Source organism: Chrysochloris asiatica, unplaced genomic scaffold (genome assembly GCF_000296735.1).
Source record: "Chrysochloris asiatica unplaced genomic scaffold, ChrAsi1.0 scaffold00210, whole genome shotgun sequence".
Lineage (NCBI taxonomy): Eukaryota > Metazoa > Chordata > Mammalia > Afrosoricida > Chrysochloridae > Chrysochloris > Chrysochloris asiatica.
Genome location: NW_006408728.1, coordinates 4099638 through 4124442, shown reverse-complemented (window position 1 = coordinate 4124442; position 24805 = coordinate 4099638). Strand labels below are relative to the sequence as shown.

The window sequence follows — 24805 nt, the reverse complement described above, 5'->3', positions numbered from 1 at the left end:
CATCTACTTCTATTAAAATAACCCCTTTGAATAATTTTAACTGTTTATGTTGGCATTAGTCAGCCTTCTGAAAGTCTGTATCGACACAAGTCTCCATGAAAATATAGCCTGAAGGAGAAAGGAAGAACATCATTTGTTTCCTTTGGTCTAATTTCAATTCTTTTAGATTCTGGATGAATTTAACTCATGACTGAATTAATTTATTTGTGTAATTTCACTTGTCTTTTAAGCAAACATGGTTCTGTGACCTGAACGTCTATCTCTTGTGGTGTTTGTAGTTCATGGAGCATGGAGCAGTTGGCAACCTTGGGGTTTGTGCAGTGAAAGTTGTGGGAAAGGTACCCAGGTGAGAATGAGGTTGTGCAATAACCCCCCACCATCATTTGATGGATCCTACTGTAATGGAGCAGAAACACAGATGAAACTTTGCAACGAAAGACACTGTCCAGGTAAGAGAAATACAATATTCTTATCTTTAATAAATGTATATTTATTTCTTATCAAGATAAGGAATGCAACAGTTTAGTGTTTAGCTGGGAATACAAAGTTTGACAGTTAAAACATACCAAGTAGCTCTGGAGGGCAAAGCTCTGACAGTCTGTGTTCATAAAGATTATAGCCAAGAAAACCCTATGAGGCAGTATTCTACTTGGTCTCATGAGGTGGGCACCAGATGGTTCAAAGACACCCAACAACAATTTATCGAGATAGTATATCAGTGAGAATTTATTACTTTCTGACTATGTTCTACAAGAGCATCACTCAGCCTAACAATGTCCAGAATTTTGTTTGATCACATGTAAATAGTAACACACAATGTTTTTCCTTAAAACCAGTTGATGGCAAGTGGGCAACATGGGCCAGTTGGAGTTCCTGCACTGTATCCTGTGGAGGAGGTGCCAGGCAGAGAACGAGAGGCTGTTCTGACCCAGCCCCCCAGTATGGAGGAAGCAAATGTGAAGGCAGTGATGTCCAGAGTGATTTTTGCAATAGTGACCCTTGTCCAAGTGAGTGTTGGAAATAGTGAGTCACCATTATACTTCCTTAAAGTTTCCTTAAGTCCTTAAAATTAAAATATTCTCTTACTTCGTTCTTTGATTTAGGATATCAAATTATTGTATGTTTGTTGTAGTGGCTATATAATACCATAGATGTCGCTGATTTATATGGGGAGGGACTTTGTCCTATTTCATTTGTTTTATATAAGACAAACTGAAGAGTAAGTGCAAGGTCAGAGAACCTTTACATGCTAACTAAACAATGCTGATGATTCCTAATGAAGGCAAGCAAACAGCTATTTGCCTTAATTCAATCACTGAACTATATTTTTAGATCCTATAGTAGCAAGGTAATATCTGGAAATATCTATCTTGAATGCTCTAGCTATAGCTCATTGAGGACAGAGACCTTGTCTCATTCATACCTTCCAACTTCTAGAATAGTTTAAGACTCAATCAATGTATATTAAATGGAATGTACACCAGTTTCTAATAAAAACAACAGCTAAACCGTCTGCCTTTGGAAGTTGCCTATTCATAGATTTGCATATTTTCTTTAAGTTCCTGAAGGGAGATTTCCCATACCTCTTAGATGAATATCATCATTTAGCACTTATCATTTATTTATAGTGCTTTATTATCATGCCAAATGATTTTGTGTTTGTAGCTCATGGTAACTGGAGTCCTTGGAGTAGCTGGGGGATGTGCAGCCGGACGTGTAATGGAGGGCAAATGCGGCGGTACCGCGCATGTGACAACCCTCGTCCCTCCAACGGAGGGAGAGCTTGTGGGGGGCCAGACTCTCAGATCCAGAGATGCAACACTGACACGTGTCCTGGTGAGCTTTGTAATTCTTGGCAGTAGAATAAGTGTTTTAGTCTGGGTCCTCTAGAGAAGCAAAACCAGTGCAGTTTATAGCTATCTATATCTGTAGATATAGATATAGACATATCAGTATAGAGAGAAGATTATATGATTATATCAAGGAAATTATATAGTTGTAGGGGCAAGCAGATTCCCAGTCCATCAGTCAGATGATGTCAGGCTGGCGTCAGATGTCAGGTAGGAGCTGATGAACCCAAGATTAGCTGATTGGATGGCAAGTGTCTGGCTACACAGACAAATGAATCCAAGGTCAGCAGGCAAGATGGCAGGTTACTGATGATTCCCAAGATGGGTAGGCAGTACAGCAGTCCAAAGAACCAGAGATCAGATGATAAACCAGATGCAGGATCCAGACATTTATCTGAATGTGCAATAGATTGGAAACAGGCCACTCCTTCAAGGAAACTTCCTTTCAGTTAACAGACTGCTCATATCAGATCTTATCATTGGGAATTACTATGTCATAACTATACTACTGAGAATCCTGGCCCAATCAAGTTGACACAAAACCTTAATTATCATAACAAGTAAAGAATTTCATTTAGTGCTTATTATAGCCACCCATCCATTCAGATCTTAAAATAGAAGTGGACTAAGTAAAGTCACCACAAGTGATGACTTCAAAACCAGCGGATTAGTATTGACCACTGCATGCTTGTTCACAGTGGATGGAAGTTGGGGAAACTGGCATAGTTGGAGCCGGTGCTCTACCTCTTGTGGAGGAGGTGAAAAGACTCGAAAACGGCTGTGCAACAATCCAGTGCCATCTAGAAATGGTCGCCAATGTGCAGGAGATGCTACTCAGGTATCCAGATGCAATATACAAGCATGTCCAGGTAAGTAATTAAATTAGACCTTGAAGGGAAACTGGATGCAAATTGGAGACTTGGTTAAAATTACAAAAAGGTATCACTATGAGTCCATAAATTACAAAGTTATACCAACTCTTGGTGGAAGCACTAGGGGGGAAAAAAGAGTTCCTTTTTTTTTTTACTGCTTAGTATAGTTCTGCATCAAGGCTTATAAATGGGTTTTAGCTTCTGCTTAATGGTTATGAATCAGGCTGCTAATCTCACAGTCAGCAGTTCAAAACTACCAGCGGTTCCGCGGGAGAAAGATGAGGCTTTCTGCTCCTGTAAAGATTCACAGCTTTGGAAACACTATACAGGGTCGCTATGCGTGGACTCCATGGCACATAACAACAACAATAACAACTGCCTTCTAGGATCCCTTATGTAAGACCACAGTATACATAGTAATAATGATTGTTTGTTAAGTGCCATCGAGCCGGTTCTCACCCATAGCAGCCCTGTATAGGGTTTCCAAGGAGCGGCTGGTGAGCTTGAACCACCAACCTTATAGTTCAAACCAACTTTGCAGTCCAGCACATTAACCCACAGTGCCACATCAGGACTCCAGTCATAATGGTAGTCCTAAGCATAAAAGATAAAAGGTCAAGAGAGAGCTAGGAAATCAATGCTGAGTTTCCAGAATCAAGGTGAAGGTAGTGCACAGAATAAAGATTTAAGAGAAGGCTACAATTGAACGCTGAACATCCGTGGGTGAACACAAGTGTAGAGAACACAACAGGGCCCCATTCAGTCAACAAGAAAGAGCAGGGAGAGTTCAAGAACCATAGCCTAAATCCTATAACACTCTTAGATATTTTAAATGATGTAAAAATGCAGATGGAACAAATTCGGAATTCTAGAACTTTGGGATCTTAGAGTTTGTTAGGGTCCAAGATACGGTGGATAATTTTGAGGGTACTTGTGTCAGAGGATGGATTTCTAGGAGCTGTAATGAGACCAACAAGTTTCATATCATTTAAGTATCAGCACACCCTCAGACTTTCTAAAGTTTTAGAAATAAGAGGTCCCTGAAAAGTGACAGGGTCCTTAGCAGAGTGAAAAGGGGAATTTCATGAAAAGGTATAAAGGATATGGTGGTGGTTATGTGTCATGGAGTCAGTTCTGACTCATAGCGACCCTGTACAGGGTTTCTGAGGCTGTAAATCTTTACAGGAGCAGAAAGCCTCATCTTTCTCCCGCGGAATAGCTGCTAGTTTCTAACTGCTGACCTTAAGGTTCACAGCCCGATTCGTAACCACTACAATATAGACAACCTAAAATGGCAAGTATCTACCCATAAACTACTTTATGTATTTGTTCAACATATCAACAAATTGTCAAATATTTGTATGGTGCCATCTCTGGTTTCAACTGAGGCATTTTGTAGCTCAGGATTTTGTGTTATCAGGGCTTCTGTGGCAGCAGGAAGTTCCAAAAAGGCAGACAATTTGGGTTAAAGAAGCTTGGCAGAAAGTTTAAAAAAAATCCTAGCCAGTAGCCAGAGCTATTAGACTTCTGTTGATCACTGGGACTCAAAAGAAGTTCCTCTGTGAGAGTACAATAACCAAGGTCACAATGGAAGAACAACCTTGTCAGTATAATGACTCAGAGAATAATTAATTAGTAGTCCTTCTAACCATAAATCCCCCTACTTAGGACTAAAGACAGAGACCCAAATTGCCTGTGGTTTAAGTGACATCTAGTTGGTTCGGACTCATAGTGACTTTGTGTAGGATTTCCGAGGCTTTACATCTTGCAGGAGTAGAAAGCCTCATCTTTTTCTGTGGAGTCGCTGGACATTGTAGTTCACAGCCCGTTGCTTACCATATGGAGCCACTGCAGTGTCTGCCAAAATGGCCTACCAGATTCCAATTGACCCTACTACCTACTCTTTACATACTCTTGAATGTGGTCCCCATCATTTTTTATGCTCCCTGCTCCTTTTAATTACTAAATGTGGCAAGCTATGCCCAACCCCAACCCCTCAAAAAAAAAAAAAAGAAAAAAAAAGGGGGGGTGGGGGTGAGGGAACACATACTGTTTCTTTTACCTGGAAAATTCTTCCCCTGTGCTCCCTGGCTTTAATTGAGGTTTAAATCTCACTCAGGTTACTACTGTATTTTCACTTCTCTGGTGGGTTAAGCTTTGTACTGCTAATTCAAAAAGGTCAGCAGTCTGAACCTACCAGGCACTGCTTGATAAAAAGAAGTCTGTGTCTGTAAAAATTTACGTCATTGGAAGCCCTATGGGGACAGTTCTACTTTGTCTTGTAAGGTTGCTATGAGTCCATATCAACTCACTGACAAAGAATATGGGTTTGGGTTTGAGTACTAGATACTTTATACATTATCACATTTCTCTGTACATTTATTTGTAGAATTGTAATATAAGGGCTATATATTTCAAGCTTCATGTTTTTTTTCCTTGACTCAACATTTGATTAACAAATGAATGAATGTCTTCCAGAAAATGAATCAATATGGAAAAAAAAGTTTCCTCTCATTATAATCAAAGCCATGAAAATGAAAATGTTGAGGTACCATATTGATTGATTTTTTTCTGAGATTGTGGGTAGTTGTATTCCCCCACTTTATAATACATGATAGCAGTATCTGAAGCAACTAGTGATTGAAAGACAGCAGATAATGAACATCTGTCAATTTCATTATCATCTTCTTCCCAGCAAGTCTCCTCTCATGTCAAAGCATGCTATTCATTTAGGGAACATTCACTAGCCACCTATACAGTGTGAGTAAACCACAATTTTGTTTAACAATAAGAAAAAAACATAAAATTACTGTAGAGATGTTTTATTTAAAAACTTATGAAATATGTAGCACTATCAAAAGTACAAAAGCTTTTTCAGTTGTTTTCTCAAAGTGAAGAACTTTGAGATTTATTCAAATGTAGATTTCATTTTGTCACAGTGAAAAGCTTGATAAACCCTAGATCTACTGTGATGAAAATCGTGCTTTAAAAACCCAAGATTGAACAATGTTTGTTATATACTTCACAGTGTTGCACGTGATGTATAACAAGGTTTAGGGATGGTTAGGGGCTGAGCCCTTCCTTTCTTTCTGTGTCTTCATGAAAGAGAAAAGAGGTCAAAGACGAAGAGTTTTGACGCTAAGCCGATATGTGTTCAGATATTCATTTTACTTACTAGCTATGTAATGATGGAGAAAGTCACTTAACCTCTCTGCCTTTCTATTTCCTAGTCTGCAAACTGTAGCTACTTAAAGCTATCTTATAGGATTGTTGTTAGTATTAAGAGTTAACACATACTTCATTCTTACTATAAAGCACATGATGTTTTCAATAAATTATCATTACCATCATCATTTCATTACTTTGGCTTTGGAACTAGATGTTTATTATATTCTTTGGATTGTGAAATCATGCTCTGATCTAAATAGAAGGATCCTAGATTTATGTGGGATGATGGATGTTACCTGAAAATAGAATGTTTCAAAGCTTATTTATTCTACTCTCAAATTCAGATGTCATCAGATCTTTTTGATGTTCAATAAAAGATTTATAGCATCTCTGTTGTTGGCCTTCTTTCCTCTCATGTAATATTGATGGGAGGAGCCCTGACTGCCGCACAGTGGTAAGAGCTCACAGATGCTAACTCGCAGATGCTAATCCACTTCTGTAAAGGTTTACATCCTTGGAAACCGTATGGAGCAGTTCTACTGCATCGTACAAAGTCGCTATGAGTTAGAAATGACACCATGGCAATGAGCTTCGTTTTTGGTTGGATAAGCTGTTTACTTATCCAGAAATGTTTTTCTTCCCCCAATAGGTGGGCCACAGCGAGCCAGAGGAAGTGTTAATGGAAATATTAATGATGTTGAATTTGGAATAGCTTTCCTTAATGCTACAGTAACAGATAGTCCTAACTCTGATACTAGAATAATACATGCTGAAATTACCAATGTGCCTCGTAGTCTTGGTAAGTACCTTTGCTGATGAAACATAACTTATACATGCTTCTTCATCTTATTTCTACTTACCATTTTTGAGAGGATATTACTACTAAATGATCAGTATTCCTCAGCTCTGTGCCAGTGGTGAACTCTAAAAGACACTAATGCATTGGTATTTGTTTTATTATTATTCAAGTGTATTTAGGATACATCCTTATGGATGCAGTAATATAAAAAAATATAACAATAGACTGTAGGTATTTTGCTTTGTTACCTTATAGATCCTTTTTTGTTGTTTTGCTCTTTAAGGTCCAGCAATGAGAAAGATAGTTTCTATTTTAAATCCCATATATTGGACAACAGCAAAGGAAATAGGAGAAGCAGTCAACGGCTTTACCCTCACAAATGCAATCTTCAAGAGAGAAACCCAAGTAGAATTTGCAACTGGTTAGTGTCAGCAGAACTTTACATTATACTAGTATAAAATAAAAAAAAATTAAAAGTTGGTGGTTAAGAAAAATGTGTTTTATATTCCTGCAGAGAAATTTTCATGATTTTTTAATGAAATTTTGTTATAAATGTTTTAAAAACCATTTCCCATTGTCTTGTTAACTTAAACTGGCATGGACTCTATAAGAACCCATGTGTTTCCAAGTAGTATGGTGACTTTTATACCTGAAAAGTTTTTATATCCTCTTTTCTGTGTGTTTTCTCAGAAAGTCCTTAGACAGGGTCTTAGAAGTTAAAGGAGAGCAGAAAAATGAGTCAGTGCTCTAAATTAAAGGCTTTGTCAGTGAATCTGAAATTCTGATTCCTTATATTGTGTTCTTTGCAAAAATGAATTAATTAAAACAAATAAATCAAAAGGCTTTTTACTTTTATCCTCACTCTTAATTAATGTGCATTCACTGCTCATGAAGGAGCTCCAGTAGCGTAGTGGTTACGAGTCAGGCTGCCAACCTCAAGGTCAGCAGTTCAAAACTACCAGCAGTTCCACGGGAGAAAGATGAGGCATTCTGCTCCTGTATAGATTTACAACCTTGGAAACCCTGTACAGGGTCATTATGAGTTGGAACCGACTCCACGGTTACTTAACAATAACAACATCTGCTCATGACCCTTTTTATGTGCATAAAGGTTTATATAGACCTCCATTTCATGCCTTTTTAAAGGTGAGAGGTCAGCCCCTATGGAAATGACCCCTCAGGAAGAAGCGTTGAAAGAAGGCATATCTTTCACTAACATTTAATCAGCCCAGAAGACAAATGAGCCTTTTCGTGGTCATCAACTTTCCCAGATGATCCTTTGAAGCAGCAGAAAGAACAAAACCCTGTGGCTATTGATCCCTTCTCAAAAGCAATCCATTTGTGTAGCACTGCCTTACTATTGCTTGTGACTTTAATCATATGCATAATCATATGCTACATTTTTGCCACATAAGAACTATTAGGCCTAAATCTTTCATTTTGGTTGGGAGAATTAACTGTTAATTTAATTACCTTATTATCTGTGTTCATTGAAGTTTGAATTTAGAATGACATAGCTGAACTGCTATATAAAGTAAACCTGCTCTTTGTTTACACAAATTGTAATTTTTGTTGTTAAAATGAATGTATTGTAATCCCCAGGAGAGATCTTGCGGATGACACATATTGCCAGGGGCTTAGACTCTGATGGTGCTTTGCTGTTAGATATCATTGTGAGTGGCTATGTTCTGCAGCTTCAGTCACCTGCTGATGTCACTGTAAAGGTAAAATTTCAGGATAATATGCCTTCACATTGAGCACTGCTGGATGTGACAATAGACAAACAGTTGGTTGTTAATCAAAGGGTTTCAAATGTGAACTCAGGAATTACTCCACAGCAGAAAGATGTGTAAATATTACAGCCTTTAAGTCCTTATGCTATTTTTGTTGTTAACTGCTACAGGGTTGGTTCTAACCCATAGCAACCCTATAGGGTTTCCACAGAGCAGCTGGTGAGCTTGAACCACCGATCTTTCAGTTTGAACTGACTTTGCAGTCCAGCACATTAACCCAGCGCCATACCAGTTCTGTTCTATCCGACTGAATAGCTGTGAGTTGGAATCCACTCAGTGGCAGTGGGTTTCGTTGGTTTGGTCACTGTTTATTGGAGTATGAGTCTAAGAGCCATGGACAGATGGCAGAGAACTTATATAGCCTTCCTTGTACAATTTAGAGTAGATGTGTAAACTACAAGGTTAGAAATGCTATGTGGACTTTAAAAAAAAAAAAAAATCTTCAGGAAGAAAATAATTTACAAAGTTTTGTGGTGTTTTATTATCTTGCTTATCAAAACTAAGATAACTCCTATGTTGATTTAATCCACTTGTTTAATTTTCTGCAGACATGGAGAATACTAACCTTTCTATGAAAGCTTCTGTATACTATCCATAAAAAATATTTCCTAAATTAAAGAATGGTAACAATCACCCTTTCAGATCTTTTCTTTATTCTTCACTTACACTCTTGAGTTCCCTATTATAATTTGTAACAGTACAACAATGAAACTAGTATGGGTATAATAAAAATGTTCCAACTTTAAGTTATTTCCGGAACACTAATGGAATCCTGGTGTGGTGCTGTAGGATCACAAGGGCAGCAGTTCAAACCTACCAGCTGTTTCTTGGGCACCCTATACACGGTCGCTATGAGTTAGAACCAACTCAACAGATTTAACAACAACAACAATGTGTAGTCAGAGTCCTAGTGTGGTGCTGTAGGATAAGCACTGGACTTCTAATCACAAGGTCAGTCGTTCAAACCCACCAGCCACTCATTAGAAATTCTATACAGGGTTACCGTGAGTCAGACTGACTCAATGGCACTTAACAACAACAACATAGAGTCACAATTTTATTTAAAACTATGCATTTTTAGCCTCTAATGCCTTTTTCCCTACTCTTGCTATATTTCTTAGTACTTTCATAAAATTTATATTGTGAGCCTTGTTGACATGCAAATATTGTTCTCTTCAGGATTACACAGAGGACTACATTCAAACAGGTCCTGGGCAGTTGTATGCCTACTCAACCCGGTTGTTCAGCATTGATGGCATCAGCGTCCCATACACATGGAACCACACCATTTACTATGACCAGGCACGTGGAAGGATGCCTTTCTTGGTGGAAACACTTCATGCATCCTCTGTGGAATCTGACTACAACCAGTTAGAAGAGACTTTGGGTTTTAAAATACATGCTTCAATTTCTAAAGGTAATTTGCTTCAGGGAAGGCCATATCTTTATGCCATTTGTCCTGTATGGATGTATAAAAAGAAATGCACTGATACCATTCAAAAATAAGGATGTAAGAACTTATTCCCAACATAGTAACACTATGGTATTCTTGGTTCAGTGGTAGAATGTTCACTTCCATAAGGGAGACCAAGATTTGGTACCCAGCCAGTGTACCTCATGTGTGATCTTCACACCCCTACCTTTACCCCACCCCCATGATACTGAAAGGAGTCGCTGTGGTACTGTAGGGTAAGCACTCAACTGCACTGCACAATTGGTTAGAACCTCAAGCTCAGTGATTCAAACTCATCAGCCACTCTTTGGAAACTCTAGAAAGGATCACTATGGGTCAGAACCAACTTGATGGCAAATAACAACAGCAATGATACTGAACAGTTTTTAGTGCAGCTTCCAAAGTACGATGGACTAGGAAGAAAGGTCTGGGATCTACTTCCAAAAACCAGTCTATGAAAACCCTTTGGATCACAATGGTCTGATCCTCAGTGGTTCATGGGGGATGCACAGACCAGGCAGTAGTTCATTCTATTGTGCATGTGATTAATCTGAGTGGGGCCGACTCAGTGGCAGATAATATCAGGTTTTTCATGTGTGCTGTCTTTGTTTTTGGTAAGCAATTCCTATGGTAAAGTCAATCTGATTGGAGTTCTAGTATATTTAGTTTACTAATCTTCTTCTTAGGCTACTAATCTCCACCCCTCTGTCATTAGAGATTTGAATGTTGCTAAGAGTAGTGGTTACGAATTGGGCTGCTAACCTCAGGGTCAGCAGTTCGAAACTACCAGCTGTTCCACAGGAGAAAGATGAGGCTTTCTGCTCCTGTAAAGATTTACAGCCTTGAAAGCCTTGTAGAGGGTCGCTCTGAGTCGGAACTGACTCCACAGCACATAACAACAACAACAACAACATGATATTGAAAGGAGTTCTGGTATGGCATTGTGGGTTAGTGGGTTCGACTGAAAACTTGGTTTTAACCACAACATAGGTGGTTCAAGCTCACTAGTCACTCCTTGGAAGCCCTATACAGGGTCTCTACGGGTTGGAACTGACTTAACGACAATAGTCTTTTTCTATAATCCTGTTGTGGTGCTGTAAGACAAGCATTGGACTGCTAACCACATAATTGACAATTCAAACCCATCAGCCACTCCTCAGACCTTATTCAGAGTCACTGAGTTCAAACCAAAGGTTTGAAAGTCCAAATCCACCAACTTCTCCGCAGGAGAAAGATGAGGTTTTCTGCTTCAGTAAAGATTTACATCCTGAGAAATACTATACAGAGTCACTGTGAGTCAGAACCGACTCCACAGCACCTAACAAGAATCTCCTTCTATGCAGCATGGCAGGGTTGTTACTGTTTCGTTCCATTTATTTAGAGAGGATTTGAAATATAAAATCTGTCTGAAAGATTTCTCTTTGGGCTATAAAGTTTATTTGGTTTTGTTCTGAATTTTATATTTGCCAAGAGATTTTCTAAATTTCTGGAACATAATGTAAAGGTATGTCTTAGCCTAAACTAGTGAAGAAAACAATCTTTCATCCTTTAAAAGCTGCTTTTACAAATGGTGTCACAGTGATCAGAATTCCAACTGTCATTTCTTATTGCTCAAAATCATAATTTTTGATCTGCTTTCCATTTTTCAAGCATAGTTTTGCAGACGTTCAGCTCAGCATTCCCTTAAACTGTATAGTTCTTTGATGGGCCTGTCTCTTGAGATTTCAGTCAGAGAAGGCACCCCAGCTGTTAGCCTTCCACATTCTGTGGGGTTTTGATGCTGAGAGACACTTGCGAGTAGTTACATTTCAGACACTAAATGCTTGCATGACTCTGGGTTTTGAACTTAAAATCTCATGAATAAATTTAAAATGACTCACATTGGCCTAGTTGTTTTACTATGTGCTGGCTTTTTAAAATGGACCCAAATAGATTTTAAATAACTCCATTTGCTTTTATCATGCTCAATAGATAAAGTAAAATTTCATTTTCATTTACTCTTGCTTTTATCCATTATGATAATGACCGTTTGCCTCTTTAGTATGTACCATAACTGCTTCATCAAACTTAAGATCATAGTAAACTGGGAGTATACATACACAAGGTTTGAGTGTAGCCACATCTCCATCCATAACACAATGCCACCTTCTCATTTTACCATTGCAATATGTATTTATTTAGGTCACTTGCATAAAACAAACAAATTACTGGAATTAAGAGTATTTTTTTTTCATTACCAATTATATCTAGTTTTAAAGTAGTATCTCTATTTTTACGTTCTTTAGCAATCCACCCAATTAAAAAAGGCAAACAGGTATAATACATTGGCTAAAAATGGCATTGTATATGGAACTAATGAAAATTATTTTTGTAAAGCCATATATACTTTCTACCCAATCATGTAAGTCCTCCAAACCTGAAACTGCTTGAACATCATTATGGCATCTGTAAAGTTGTTGTTGGAAAACATGGGTCCCACATATTAGGGAAATACACTACAAAACTTTCATGCCATGCAGACGTCTGTGAATCGCTGTTGTTATTGTGCCCATATGCGAGATGTAATTCATATACACATACACATGATGTAATTCATAGAATCAGGATTTCTAGTGTGGAGCTGTAGGTTAAGCACAGGACTACTAACCAAAGGTTGGTGGTTCAAATTCATCTGAAGCCCCTTGGAAACACTATACAGGTTTTCTATAAGTTAATGGCACTTATCAACAACAGCAATTCACAGAATAATAGTACTGGAGTATGGATAAGTAGGGTAAGCACTGGACCATAAGGTCAGTGTGAACTGCAAGGTTGGCAGTCCAAACTCCCTAGCCGCTCCTTGGAAACCTTTACAGAGTCACTATGAGTGGAACAGTCTAGATGGCACTTAACAACAACATGTGCCCATCTATTGTTGACATTGTTCCTGTGAATTGCAAGACCTGTGTAGCTGCAATTTACTTTTAATTGACCACCAGGGGGCAAGCTTGCATTTTTGGTAGCTTAGCCCATAAATTCTTTCTCCTGCTGTTGGCCTAGGTTAGCACTATGGTTACAGTGCATTCAAGTCACTCTGAAAGCTTGATGAAAGTTCATACTTCTGACACCAGAGATTTTTGGTTCAGTACGGTCTAAGAATCTATATTCTTAACACAGTCCCAAGATAGGCAAAACAAGTCACAAATTTATGTAATAAAAATTTTAAATCTTTAAAATCAAATTATGTACTTTAAAATTATGGCTATAAAATGAATCTGTATTTTAAATATTAAGAGAAAATTTTCAGAATTTTTTTAATTGTTAAAATTAAGTTTATTTGTAGTTAAATTTATTTCAGTACAACAATTAATTTAACTACAAATTTTAGTTTTAAAAGTAAACTTCTTTATGGGAAAAGAAAACATAAAAGTGACAGAGTAAAATATGTACCAAGAAAAAATGTTTGCATCATATATTTTGGGCATCTATGAGTAACCATGTTTGGTAAGGTGGAGGGTCAGATAAAAAGAGGAAGACCCCCAACGAGATGGATTGGCCAAGTGGCATCATCTATGGACTCAAGCGTGGTAACAGTAGTGAGGTTGGCCCAGGATCAGGCAGTGTTTTGTTGTACTCTGCATAAGGTCACTACGAGTTGGTACCAACTCGATGGCATCTAACAACAACAACAACAAATGAGTAACCTGAATTCCTGGTGTGGCACTGTAGAATCAGCATTGGACTGCTAACCACAAGGTTGGTGGTTCAAACCCACCAGTGCCTCTTTGGAAACCTTATACAGGGTTGTGATGGATAAGAACTGACTCAGTGGCACTTAACAACAACAACATGACTACCTTTAATATATACAAGCTCTCACAAGCCAATAAGAAAAACCAAATACCCTAGTAGAAAATGCATAACAATTATGATTCACAAAAGAAATAAATATGAGAAATGAATATGATAAATTGTTGATCTTATTACTATACAAAGAAATGTGAATGTAAAGAAACACAACTTTTCAACTATCGCTGTCAGATTAAAAAGTATGAACTCTCCCAGTTTCAGAGTGTTAATGAGGAAATAAATTAACAGCGTTAGATACTAGTAGGCACTGAGCAAAAATTGGTTCAACTTTTCTGGAAAGCAGCATGTATGAGTGGACTTTAAAATCTTCAGTTACTTTTCAATTATTGCACTCTAGGACTCCATCCAAAGAAAAATAATAGAAATAGCCAAAATATCTAAAGGGACTTCAAAAGTTAGTGGAAAAATTCCATTATCTTTTCATTACATTTTCTCACCATATTTTGAAGCCCCCTTGTATGTCTAGGAAGTTTCATCCAGTGTAATTTATAATAGAAAAATAATTAAAACATGTCCTGGAAGTAGGGAATAAATATGTAAATTATGACACACCTATATGACAAACTTTTAAATAAGCAAAACTATAATTTTCAAGGAATATTTAACTCATTTATTTAACAAATACTTGTTTGAGTGTCTACCATGTAACAGATACTGTTCTAAATATCGACAATATAACATGCTTATACATTAATATAGGAGTCCTGGTGTGGTGCTGTGGGTTAATGCACCAGACTGCAAAGCCGTTTGAACTGCAAGGTTGGCAGCTCAAGCTCACCATTCACTCTTTGGAAACCCTATATAGGGTCGCTCTGGGTCGGAACCGAATTGATGGCCCTTAACAACAACAACAACAATACATTAATATAAACACTATAACTATAAACAAATCACAAAGGAGAATGTTCATGGCATAATGATAATAATTGAAAAGCTGTGTATAATATTACTAACACTTGAGTGATTAAAAGGTTATCATCACTTTTTTGTACTGGGTAAACACATGTTCTCAGAACTCTCCCTTGCCTAAGTCTGATTGTGGTGGAACAGATTTACACAGTAAGCTCCCTAAGTAATTTTTATGATCAGTAAAATTGTGCAATTATTAGTCGATGGAGTAAGATACAAACTAATCTTTCATGTACACATTTATAAAATTGATTGAAGGGAAAAACATTAAAATATCAACTACAGTCTGTCCCAGATGATGAGATTACAGAGTTTTACTTTATACTCTGTAAAGTTTCTACAATAATTATAATTACTATAACATAAATAAACAAGCAATTTTTTTATTACCTTCTCTTTATCTTGGATTGAAAACATGAGCCAATATAATCCAAAATGCCACACTTTAACTTAAAGTAAAACAATTCACAGTGAAGTATTTTGCATTTCATTATGTAAATATTTGGACCTGATTATGCTAAAAGAGTCAGAGAAACCCAAATATAGAGTACTGCTGTGATTTTTTTTTTCCAAAACATTGAGGCACTGTTGGTAAAGTGAGGAATTAGGCAAAGTACAACCAGCCATCAATTTATATGACAATTGCATTCCAGGAAAATTCATAGTCTATTTTGATTATGCAATAAGAAATATGCTTACGATATTTGGGTGATGAGTTCTAGAATTAGATCATTACAAACAGCTTTCTTACTTCCAGGGAAGTCATGTTGTACTATCTCATACATTAGATAACATGAAGTATTAGAAAACATGGTTTTCTTAGCCATGACTACCAAAGTATCTCCCAAAAGACTTCCCAAATGTTACCTAATGGGAGGTATGTATCCCATCAAGAACCAATAATATAAATAATAACTATATGATAGTAACTATTATGTTTATATGGCCCATTTTTTTTCCTATTGTATGCATAACCCAGTGCTCCACACATTAAAACTGATCAAATTAAGGAATGTCTGAATAAATGAAACAAATTATAATCACTGCCTGAGTTGTGGCTTAGATTTCAATGGTGGGAAGTCAAACAGATTTAGATCTTAATTCTCACTCCAGCCTATGTTAGCTCTTTGACCTTGGGCAAGTTACATAACCGGAAAACTCTATACACTAGAGCAGGGGCATTGGAAGGCTTAGTGAGAAAGTACACAAAGCTCATGGCACCTATGTAACAGGTAGTGACCATTCACTAATCACTTAAAATGTCCTAGACATTTCTGCTCCATCCATCCTATTCCTACTCCTTGGCATGTGCAGTAAGAAGCCATTGTTCTAAGGGCCATTTGCACACTCAGAATACTCTGGTTTTTTGTTGAAGTTTTTACACAGTTTATTGTTGTTGTGTTGTTAAGTGCTGTCAAGTTAGTCCTGACTCATAGCGACTCTGTATACGGTTTCCTAGGAGTGGCTGGTGAGTCTGAACCTTGCAGTTCAAACTGACTTTGTGGTCCAGTGCTTATTGTGAAGTTACCACAATTTAGTTGCTTAGAAATAGAGAATTTGTTGTTGTTGAGTGCCGTTGAGTCAGTTCCGACCCAAAGCGTCTCACTGACCCTGTGGTTCAAACTGACGCAGTCCAGAGCATTAACCCACAACGCCACACCAGAGAATAGTACTCAGCTTTTCATTCAAGGAAACCAAGTACACAAGAAGGCTTCAAAAAGTGCTTTATAAATAGAATGAAAAGGAAATGGAATTTTCCCACAAGGCTTTTCAAGCCCCCTCATATATGCAAGTAAGTAAAAAATTTGGTACAAAATCATAGAAATCTTTACTAAACAAAAATTTTTGAATATGAAGGGATTGTTTCTTGACATATCCTCCATCTAAGTCTCTCTAACCCTTCCCTAAAGAATTCTGCACTCTTCATTTTACACCATGGTAAAATGATAATTATGGTATCTATATGTTCCTTTGAAATGGCATATGAGGTTTGGGAACAAAAAGTAAGTCTGAAAGGCCAAGATCAGGACTGTGTAATGGGTGGAGGAAGGTTTATCAATGACATTCCCTAGGGTAGTCCTGGCTTCCCTCAAAGAATGAGCAAGTGCGCTGTGTTGGAAACAAATTATTCGGCACAACTTTCTTGGCTTTTTTCTTACCAATATAGTTTTCTATTAAAATTTTTTCATGACTGTCCTGTGTCCTTTGAGAAAACTCTATCAAGATTATCCCTTGTTGTTGTTGTTGTTGTTAAGTGCCATCGAGTCGGTTCTGACCCACAGCAACCCTGTATAGGATTTCCAAGGAGCAGCTGGTGAGCTTGAACTGTGGACTTTGCAGTTCAAACAGCTTTGCAGACTGGCGCATTATCCATATAACCTTTGAGCTGACCTTCCGCCTTGAATTTAATTGGGTCAGTTTTATTTGACCTTTAAATTGAGAGCACCCTAACAAAATCAAACTCACTGCCATTATGTCAATTCCAACACACAGCTACCCTGTATAGTGTCTGAGATTTACCTATATGTTGTTATTGTTAAGTACTGTGAAGTCGGTTCGAAATCATAGTGATCCTGTGCAGGATTTCCAAGGCTGTAAATCTTTACGGGAGCAGAAAGCCTTATCTTTCTCCCGCAGAACCTCTGGTAGTTTGGAACTGCTGACCTTGAGGTTGGCAGCCCGACTTGTAACCACTACGCTACCAGAGCTCCTTGAGACATATGTATGTATGTATATATATATATATACATATATATATAATATATATACACATATGTGTGTGTATATAGATAGATAGATAGATGTTCTTGTTGTTAAGTGCCATTGAGTCTATTCCAACTCATAGCCACCTTGTATGGGGTCTCCAAGGAGCAGCAGATGAGCTTGAAACACTGACCTTGCAGTTCAAACGTCTTTGCAGTCTGACACACATCAGCCCATAGTGCCACACCAGGATTCCATATGTGTATGTGTGTATATATATATATACACACACACATACATTTGGTGGTGGTGGTTATGTGCTGTGGAGTCGGTTCTGACTCAGAGCAACCCTGTACAGGGTCTCCAAGGCTGTAAATCTTTACTGGAGCAGAAAGCCTCATATTTCTCCCCCGGAACAGCTGGTAGTTTCAAACTGCTGACCCTAAGGTTAGCAGCCCGATTCATAACCACTACTCTACCAGAACTCCTTACACCTATATATAATAGTTTTATTAACAATTTCATGTCAAGCAATATTATAATCAGACTCTCTAAAGTAGAGAGAACTTAAAATGCCAAGGCTCTCTTTAAGACAAGAACCTAAATCAATAATTTAAACTTACATGGAGGTGGTGGTATGCTGTGGAATCTGTTCCGACTCATAGCAACACTATATAGGGTTCCCAAGGCTGTAAATCCTTACGGAAGCAGAAAGCCTCATCTTTCTCCAGCAAAACAGCCAGTAGTTTCAAAACTGCTGACCTTGAGGGTAGCAGCCCAACTCGTAACCACTATGCTGCCAGAACTCCTTTAAATATACATATATATATTCAGGATTCCTGGTGTGGCACTGTAGGATAAGCACTGAACTGCTCTTCAAAAACCCTATACAGGTTCACTGTGAGTCAGAACCAACTCATTGGCACTTAACAACATATGTATGTTCATGCATTTAAAATTGAAAATAAATCTAATATAATTTCTAAGATATTCCATATGAATTAAGCAAAATTGCCCTCAATAAAAATGAGAAATATATTATGTATTCGTGATTGTCTTGTAAGTTTATGTGTGTATACACACACACAGTACTTTGGTAACTTCTAAGAATTTTGTTTTAAATTTTTCCAGGCCAGTTATGTTTGGAAATTTTTCACTAATCTGCATAAAGAATTCAAGACTGAGTTGCATGACCTCTAAAAAAAGAATTCCCTAACGAACTCTGTTAACCTGTTTCTTCTTGTTAGCATTTTTAAAAATATCTAATTAATCTGTTCTAATAAAATTTGCCTGTTTTCACTTGCCTTGACTATATGGAAAGATAAAACGCTTGGTCACCCATGAGGGACCCATTCACTTGACGCTAAAAATAAAGGAGATCCATCAAAGTCAGGAGTTTCTTCATGGAGTTTCTATTTTTCACTGGAACAAATTATTTTAAGTTGCTTGAAAATAATGTTCCTGCTTCTAAAACAAAAGAGAGTAGTGATGCCTGAAAGAAGGGGACATCACTTGTGGTTGTGCCTAACATACACATTAATCTTAGATCCTTTTTAGTTATCACAGAAAATTTTTATTTGATTTATTTTGATGTAAGCAGCTTAAACAGGAAAGCTGTTTCCAGTGGCAGTTTACCAACAATAAGCAATCTCTGGACTGTGATTCATTTAGTTCTTAGTTAAGAAACATGAAATGTTTTTCCATTTCTGCTGGTTTTCACCGATTGCAATGTTGCGTCATATGTTCCATTATGGATTATTTTCCCTGGGGAGGCTGTACTGGAAAGAAACAAGGTGGTAACATTCTAATATATCACTTAACTTTACTTCCCTTTCTATGGTAGGAGATCGAAGTAATCAGTGCCCTTCTGGGTTTGCCCTAGTGGGACCCTTTTGTGCTGGTAAGTACAGGAATAAATGAGTTGTTATTATTCGTATTAAAATGTTAATAATGAATACCATTTAGTGGATACCCATTGCCATATATTTAGATATTTAATTATCACAACAAATAAATTTCCTATTTTATAGGTAAAAAAAATTGAGATATAAAGAAGTTAAGTAAGCTTCCTAAATTTACTCAGATACCAGTTGACAGAACTAGGTTCAAACTTAAATTAGATTGCAAAACCCAGGCTTTTTCATCTGGCCATAATTGACTATGTCAGGGATAGTGACCAAGAACAGAAGTGGAGTAAGACAATACAGGACTCATTCTAGCTACTTCAATGACATGAATGTGTGTGAATATCAAATCAGTGTATAATCAAAGAAACATATTCCATTTCAAATTTCTTCCTAAATACACATGTACTACTTCTTCCTTTGACCTTAACCACCTAGAGCTAGGTCAAACCTTGCAAACCTCCAGCTGACCAGACCACTGAAGATCTCAAATGCCAGTCACCACAAGTTTGGGGGACCCCACATCACCCTCACATTTAATCTGATGGATACAGATTTCCCACTACCCCCTCAAGATGCCAACCATAAACTCAGGGATTTGCAGGGTCCCCTCACTTCTGACTTAGTGACTCCCACTACCCCCTCAGGTTTATTAATTTACTAGAACAACTCACAACTCAGGAACTCACTCTACTTCTAAATAATAGTATAGAAAAGGGTTATAAATTAAAAGATACATGGGCCAAGGTCTGGGAGGATTTCTTATGTAGAGCATATCCCAAAACTGATGTACTACCTTCCCACGTGTATTGATTTCTCTCATCAACCCGGGCGTCCATGGAGCTCCCCTATCTCCAGAACCTTTATTGGTGATTCATTACATAGAACTAACTGACGTAATCAGTCCCTTTCCCTGATAGTGTGCTTAAATATCAGGTGATGGGTCTTATTAGCATGACTAGCTTCTACCCAACAAGTACCTCATGAACATAAAACATCAGGTGTCATTGGAGACCTCATCAAAGATACTCAGCAACTGGGGAAATTTCAAGGTTTTAGAAGTTGAAACCAAGGACAAAGATCAAATTCTTCAGGCAAGTTTAAATTTTTCACTCCACAGTTTGAGACAGCAATAATCCATTCCTACTTACTCTAAACCTAGAATTGCTCAATCATAAAATAGGCCAGGGTTATGGGCCTACAACTGATGACTAAACCAGCCTTGTGCCACCTAAGTGCCCATACAAAAGTGTCACAGATAGGGCAAACAGTCAAGTAAATGGTTTGAGGAGTTCAGGCTTTCAGATATGAAACTAGCAGGCAATATACTACAGTATAATAATAAAAGAGGTGGTCTTCAAAAAGTATTTTCTCCAAGTTCCAGTCCCAGCTCTGCCAAGAATGGCCTGTGTGACTTCGGCAATTTACTTCACCTTCTTAGTTCTCATTTTATGATTGAAAAATTAAAATCTTAATAAAAAGAAATACCTACCTCTTGGGAGTATTGTAAGGAATGAGGTAAAGCAGGTAAAGAGTTTACACTAATGTAAATGATTGATATACGCTAACTATCATCATTGTTTTAGTCATTCTTTTAGAAGATCCTCAAAACATCTAATCACTAGGAATCCCAAATTAATTTTTAGCGTTTCCATTTTGTAGCACATAAGCATTTTCTATTATATTTGATTCAATTTATTGTCCTTTAAAAGCAACTATTTTTACTGACTTTAGTGACTTGTGGAAAGGAGTCCTGGTGTAGCACTGTATAATAAACACTGGACTACTAACCAAAAAGTCAGAGGTTAGATCCTCCTTGAAAACCCTGTGCAGGGTTACTATGAGTCAAAAATGACTCCATGGCATTAACAACAATAATAGAAAGGTTAGGGCTTTACCTGCTGATGGGGACTCTGGGTTTTTCTTTCAGATGAAGATGAATGTGCAGAGCGGAGTCCCTGCTCACACATCTGCCACAATGCCATGGGAACCTATTATTGCTCCTGTCCTAAAGGCCTCACTATAGCAGTGGATGGAAGAACTTGTCAAGGTATTTGGAAAACTTAAATCAAATAGACACATTTAAGCCACAGCCAAGGCAGTCTCTGACCTAGGTAAAGAGTCCTAAACTGCTCCTCTTTTTGCCTACTCTCTCTACCCTCACCTTGTCAATAGGCAGAGCAGGTCTTCTTTGCATTGAGGGACTGCTGTTCATACACTGTCTCAAAATTAGACACTCAAAGAACAGGCGTGCTGTTGTGACTTTAAGGAAGCAGGCCAGAATACACCATCCTTTTTTTTTTTTAACAATGATGGAACTAAAAAAAAAAAAAAGAGAGAGAGAGAGCAATTATTAAGAAGGATGCTTGGTGATACAGTAGCACCCATTCGGCTGCTAATCAAAAAGTCAGCAGTGCAAACCCACAAGCAACTCCTCAAAAGATTTGTTCCCATAAAGATTTCAGTCTGGAAAACTCTCCGGGGCAGTTGTACTCTGTCACATAGGGTTGTTATGAGTCAGATTGACTTGATGGCACATTAAAGACACACACACAAAATTTTCTTTCATTAGACTTGTGTGAGTACCTCATTTTATAGGTGAAAAAAGGAAACTCATTCCCCTTCTGTATCCTAGGAAGCCCTGTTTAAAATGAAAAGGAGAGGAGCAGTAAAATGCAGGAGAGATGGAGTATCACTTTTATAGACTGTCTAGATGAATTGAGTACCTTCTGTACATTGTTTCATTTATTTCACTTTTAAAGTGATTCTCAGAGACTAGTATGTTGTTGTGAAGTGCCATCGAGTTGGTTCTGACCAACAGCAACCCAGTAGAGGGTTTCAGAGGATCAACTGGTAAGCTTGAACCACCGACCTTGCAGTTCAAATGGCTTTGCAGTCTGGCACATTAACCTACAACTCCACACCAGGACTCTAGAGACTAGTATGTTATCCTTATTTCACAGATGAGAAAGCTCAAATTTCAGAGAGATGCAACATTTTCTAAGGATACCTAATTAAATGGCATACTGGTATTGTGCTGTAGGATAAGCACTATACTGCTAATCACACCAGCCACTCCTTGGAAACCTTATACAGGGTTGCTGTGAGTTGGAATTGACTCGGCAGCACCTACAACAAAAATTCATAAGTAATCAGTCTATAAAGCTACCACACCATGCTGCTGTGTGCTTCTCCATTATTTAACCCAATATTTTTTCAAATGTTATCATTGTTTTTCTTATAACTGTTTTACAGCTGATTCATAACAGCTGAATGACTCCCTTTGTTACAGATATTGATGAGTGTGCTTTGGGTGGGCATGCCTGTCACGTGGGTCAGGATTGTGACAATACCATTGGATCCTATCGCTGTGTGGTCCATTGTGGAATTGGCTTTCGGAGAACTGCTGACGGGCTGAGTTGTCAAGGTATAAAAATGGACATCATTACTTTATCTTTCTTATAGTAATAGTTGAGACTGTTTGCCTCTTGATCATTTAAAGTAACTCAGGAAAATCCACCAATGAAGCTGGATAAAGAACAGAGTGGGTAGACATCAAACAACTGGGACTTGTATCCCTCAGTAGGATTAAATCAGAACTTCATTTTACATGTTTTATAGGTTATCTTTATTTTATAAATATTGGTAGCACAGTGGTTTTGAGTGCTAACATTTTGCTGTTGCCCTTTGAGAAAGATTATATAGCACTATTTAATAGAGTTTATTGCAATGTATAAGACAGTTAGAATTTTTATTGCAGTTTTTCATAGAGGTAAAAACAGTGGGTAAAAAATTGAATGCTATGAGTAGCAGAAAGAATGAATGAACTACAGTGCACCTACACTATTAACCATTACATGCATTATGGTGGTGGTGGTAGTTATATGCCGTGGAGTCGGTTCCAACTCACAGTGACCCTGCACAGGGGTTCCAAGGTTGTAAATCTTTATGGGAGCAGAAAGCCTCATCTTTCTCCCGCGGAGCAGCTGGCAGTTTCAAACTGCTGACCTTGCTGTTCACAGCCCGATTTGTAACCACTACACAACCAGAGCTCCTTATTATATGCATTATAGAATAGATTAAATCTCTATTGTTTGGCTTAGAAGAATTTATATGAGGTGCTGTTAAATGAGAAAATTAAATGTAGAAAAATGTATGTATTTCTAATTTTAACAGAGTTGCACATGGCATACAGGTTTCAGTAAAGGTTGCAGACTAAAACTGAGTAGGGAAAAAGTCCTGGTCATCTGCTTCTGAAAATTTGTGAATAAAACCTCATGGATCCCAACAGAACATTGTTCAACTTGTTTGATTTGGACACATCATCAGTTGTTAGCCAATAGCTAAAGAGGACATCATGTTTGGTGGATTGCCAGTGATTATGAGGAAGCTGCAAGTCTGGGCAATTTTCCATTCTGTTATAAAGGATACCTTGAATTAGAATCAACTTGACAGGAGCGGTCTTATGGATGTATATTTGTATGCATCTATCTATCAATCTATCTCTTAAAAGATGTTCTCTAAATATATTGAAACAAGATGGTGGATAGGGTAGAAGTGCAGTGAGGAGCTCCGTCAGCAGCAACACAGAATAAGCAGGCTCAGGGGATGGTCCCAGAACTCTGAACCATATATAAAGGAATATTTAGAAAGTTGGAAGGCGTACAGCCAGTGGAATTTGTAGCAGAAGCAAGAAATCCAGTGCTTTCTAATCCAAGGCACTCAGCTGCTTCCTGAGCAGCCATCTTGGGTGAGAACGAATGGGGAAAGATCAGAGCAGCCATGGACACCTGACAGAACCATGGAGATAAAGGTGTGGACATTCTTTGTTTTTTGTATTTGTTCATTGGTCTCGCACTATAGACACACCTCCACTCTGGTGACTAGAGGGGGAGCCTGAGTGAGTGGGCATTCCACTCCCACCTCCGGAGGGTTCTATTACACATGCGCACAGATCTCCTCAAAACTTAAAGGGACAGTTTTCACTTAAAACCAAATGGCTGTGCAAAACAGCTACAGCCAGCCCTGAACTGTTTATAACTAGGACATACGTAGTGGGACAGGCAGAATAAAAAGGAAACAGGCTGAAAAAATTAAATCCTGAGTTACGTTATAACAACCAACAATGGCATCTTGAAATTTCCCAGGAAGAAGAATGACAAGGGAATCCCTTCTCCTGATCACATCTACATGGAGGCAATCAGAAAGCATGAAAAATACCAAAGTACACACCCATCTAATTATTAAGGCAACAGCTAACTACTGCCCAAAAAACAGAAACAGATGACCATATCTGCACAGAAACGAGATAAAGTGACTAAGAAAATGAAAAGGAGGTAGACTTACACTCCATACTGGAAGATGGGCAGCCTTTGGAAACGCCTGAGAAGGAATTCAGAAAAATGATTACAAAATGTATCAAAACACTTTACAATGGAGTTGAGAAAAATAAGGAAGAAGTCAGGAAAGCACTACAGGAACAATCAAATAAGATAGATACAGCAT

The 24805-nt window shown here is 37.9% G+C and overlaps 1 protein-coding gene across 1 annotated transcript in view; it reads left to right on the top strand.

Annotated features, from left to right (window-relative positions):
* The window catches only part of HMCN1 (hemicentin 1), a 665929-nt gene that overhangs the window by 612960 nt on the left and 28164 nt on the right, over window positions 1-24805 (top strand). Inside the window, exons 89-99 of the mRNA XM_006872707.1 lie at window positions 279-449; window positions 837-1007; window positions 1666-1836; window positions 2549-2719; window positions 6540-6689; window positions 6973-7110; window positions 8292-8413; window positions 9662-9899; window positions 19240-19296; window positions 21231-21350; window positions 22593-22727. Coding sequence (XP_006872769.1) covers window positions 279-449; window positions 837-1007; window positions 1666-1836; window positions 2549-2719; window positions 6540-6689; window positions 6973-7110; window positions 8292-8413; window positions 9662-9899; window positions 19240-19296; window positions 21231-21350; window positions 22593-22727 — 1644 coding nt within the window. The remainder of the gene's footprint in view (window positions 1-278; window positions 450-836; window positions 1008-1665; window positions 1837-2548; window positions 2720-6539; window positions 6690-6972; window positions 7111-8291; window positions 8414-9661; window positions 9900-19239; window positions 19297-21230; window positions 21351-22592; window positions 22728-24805) is intronic.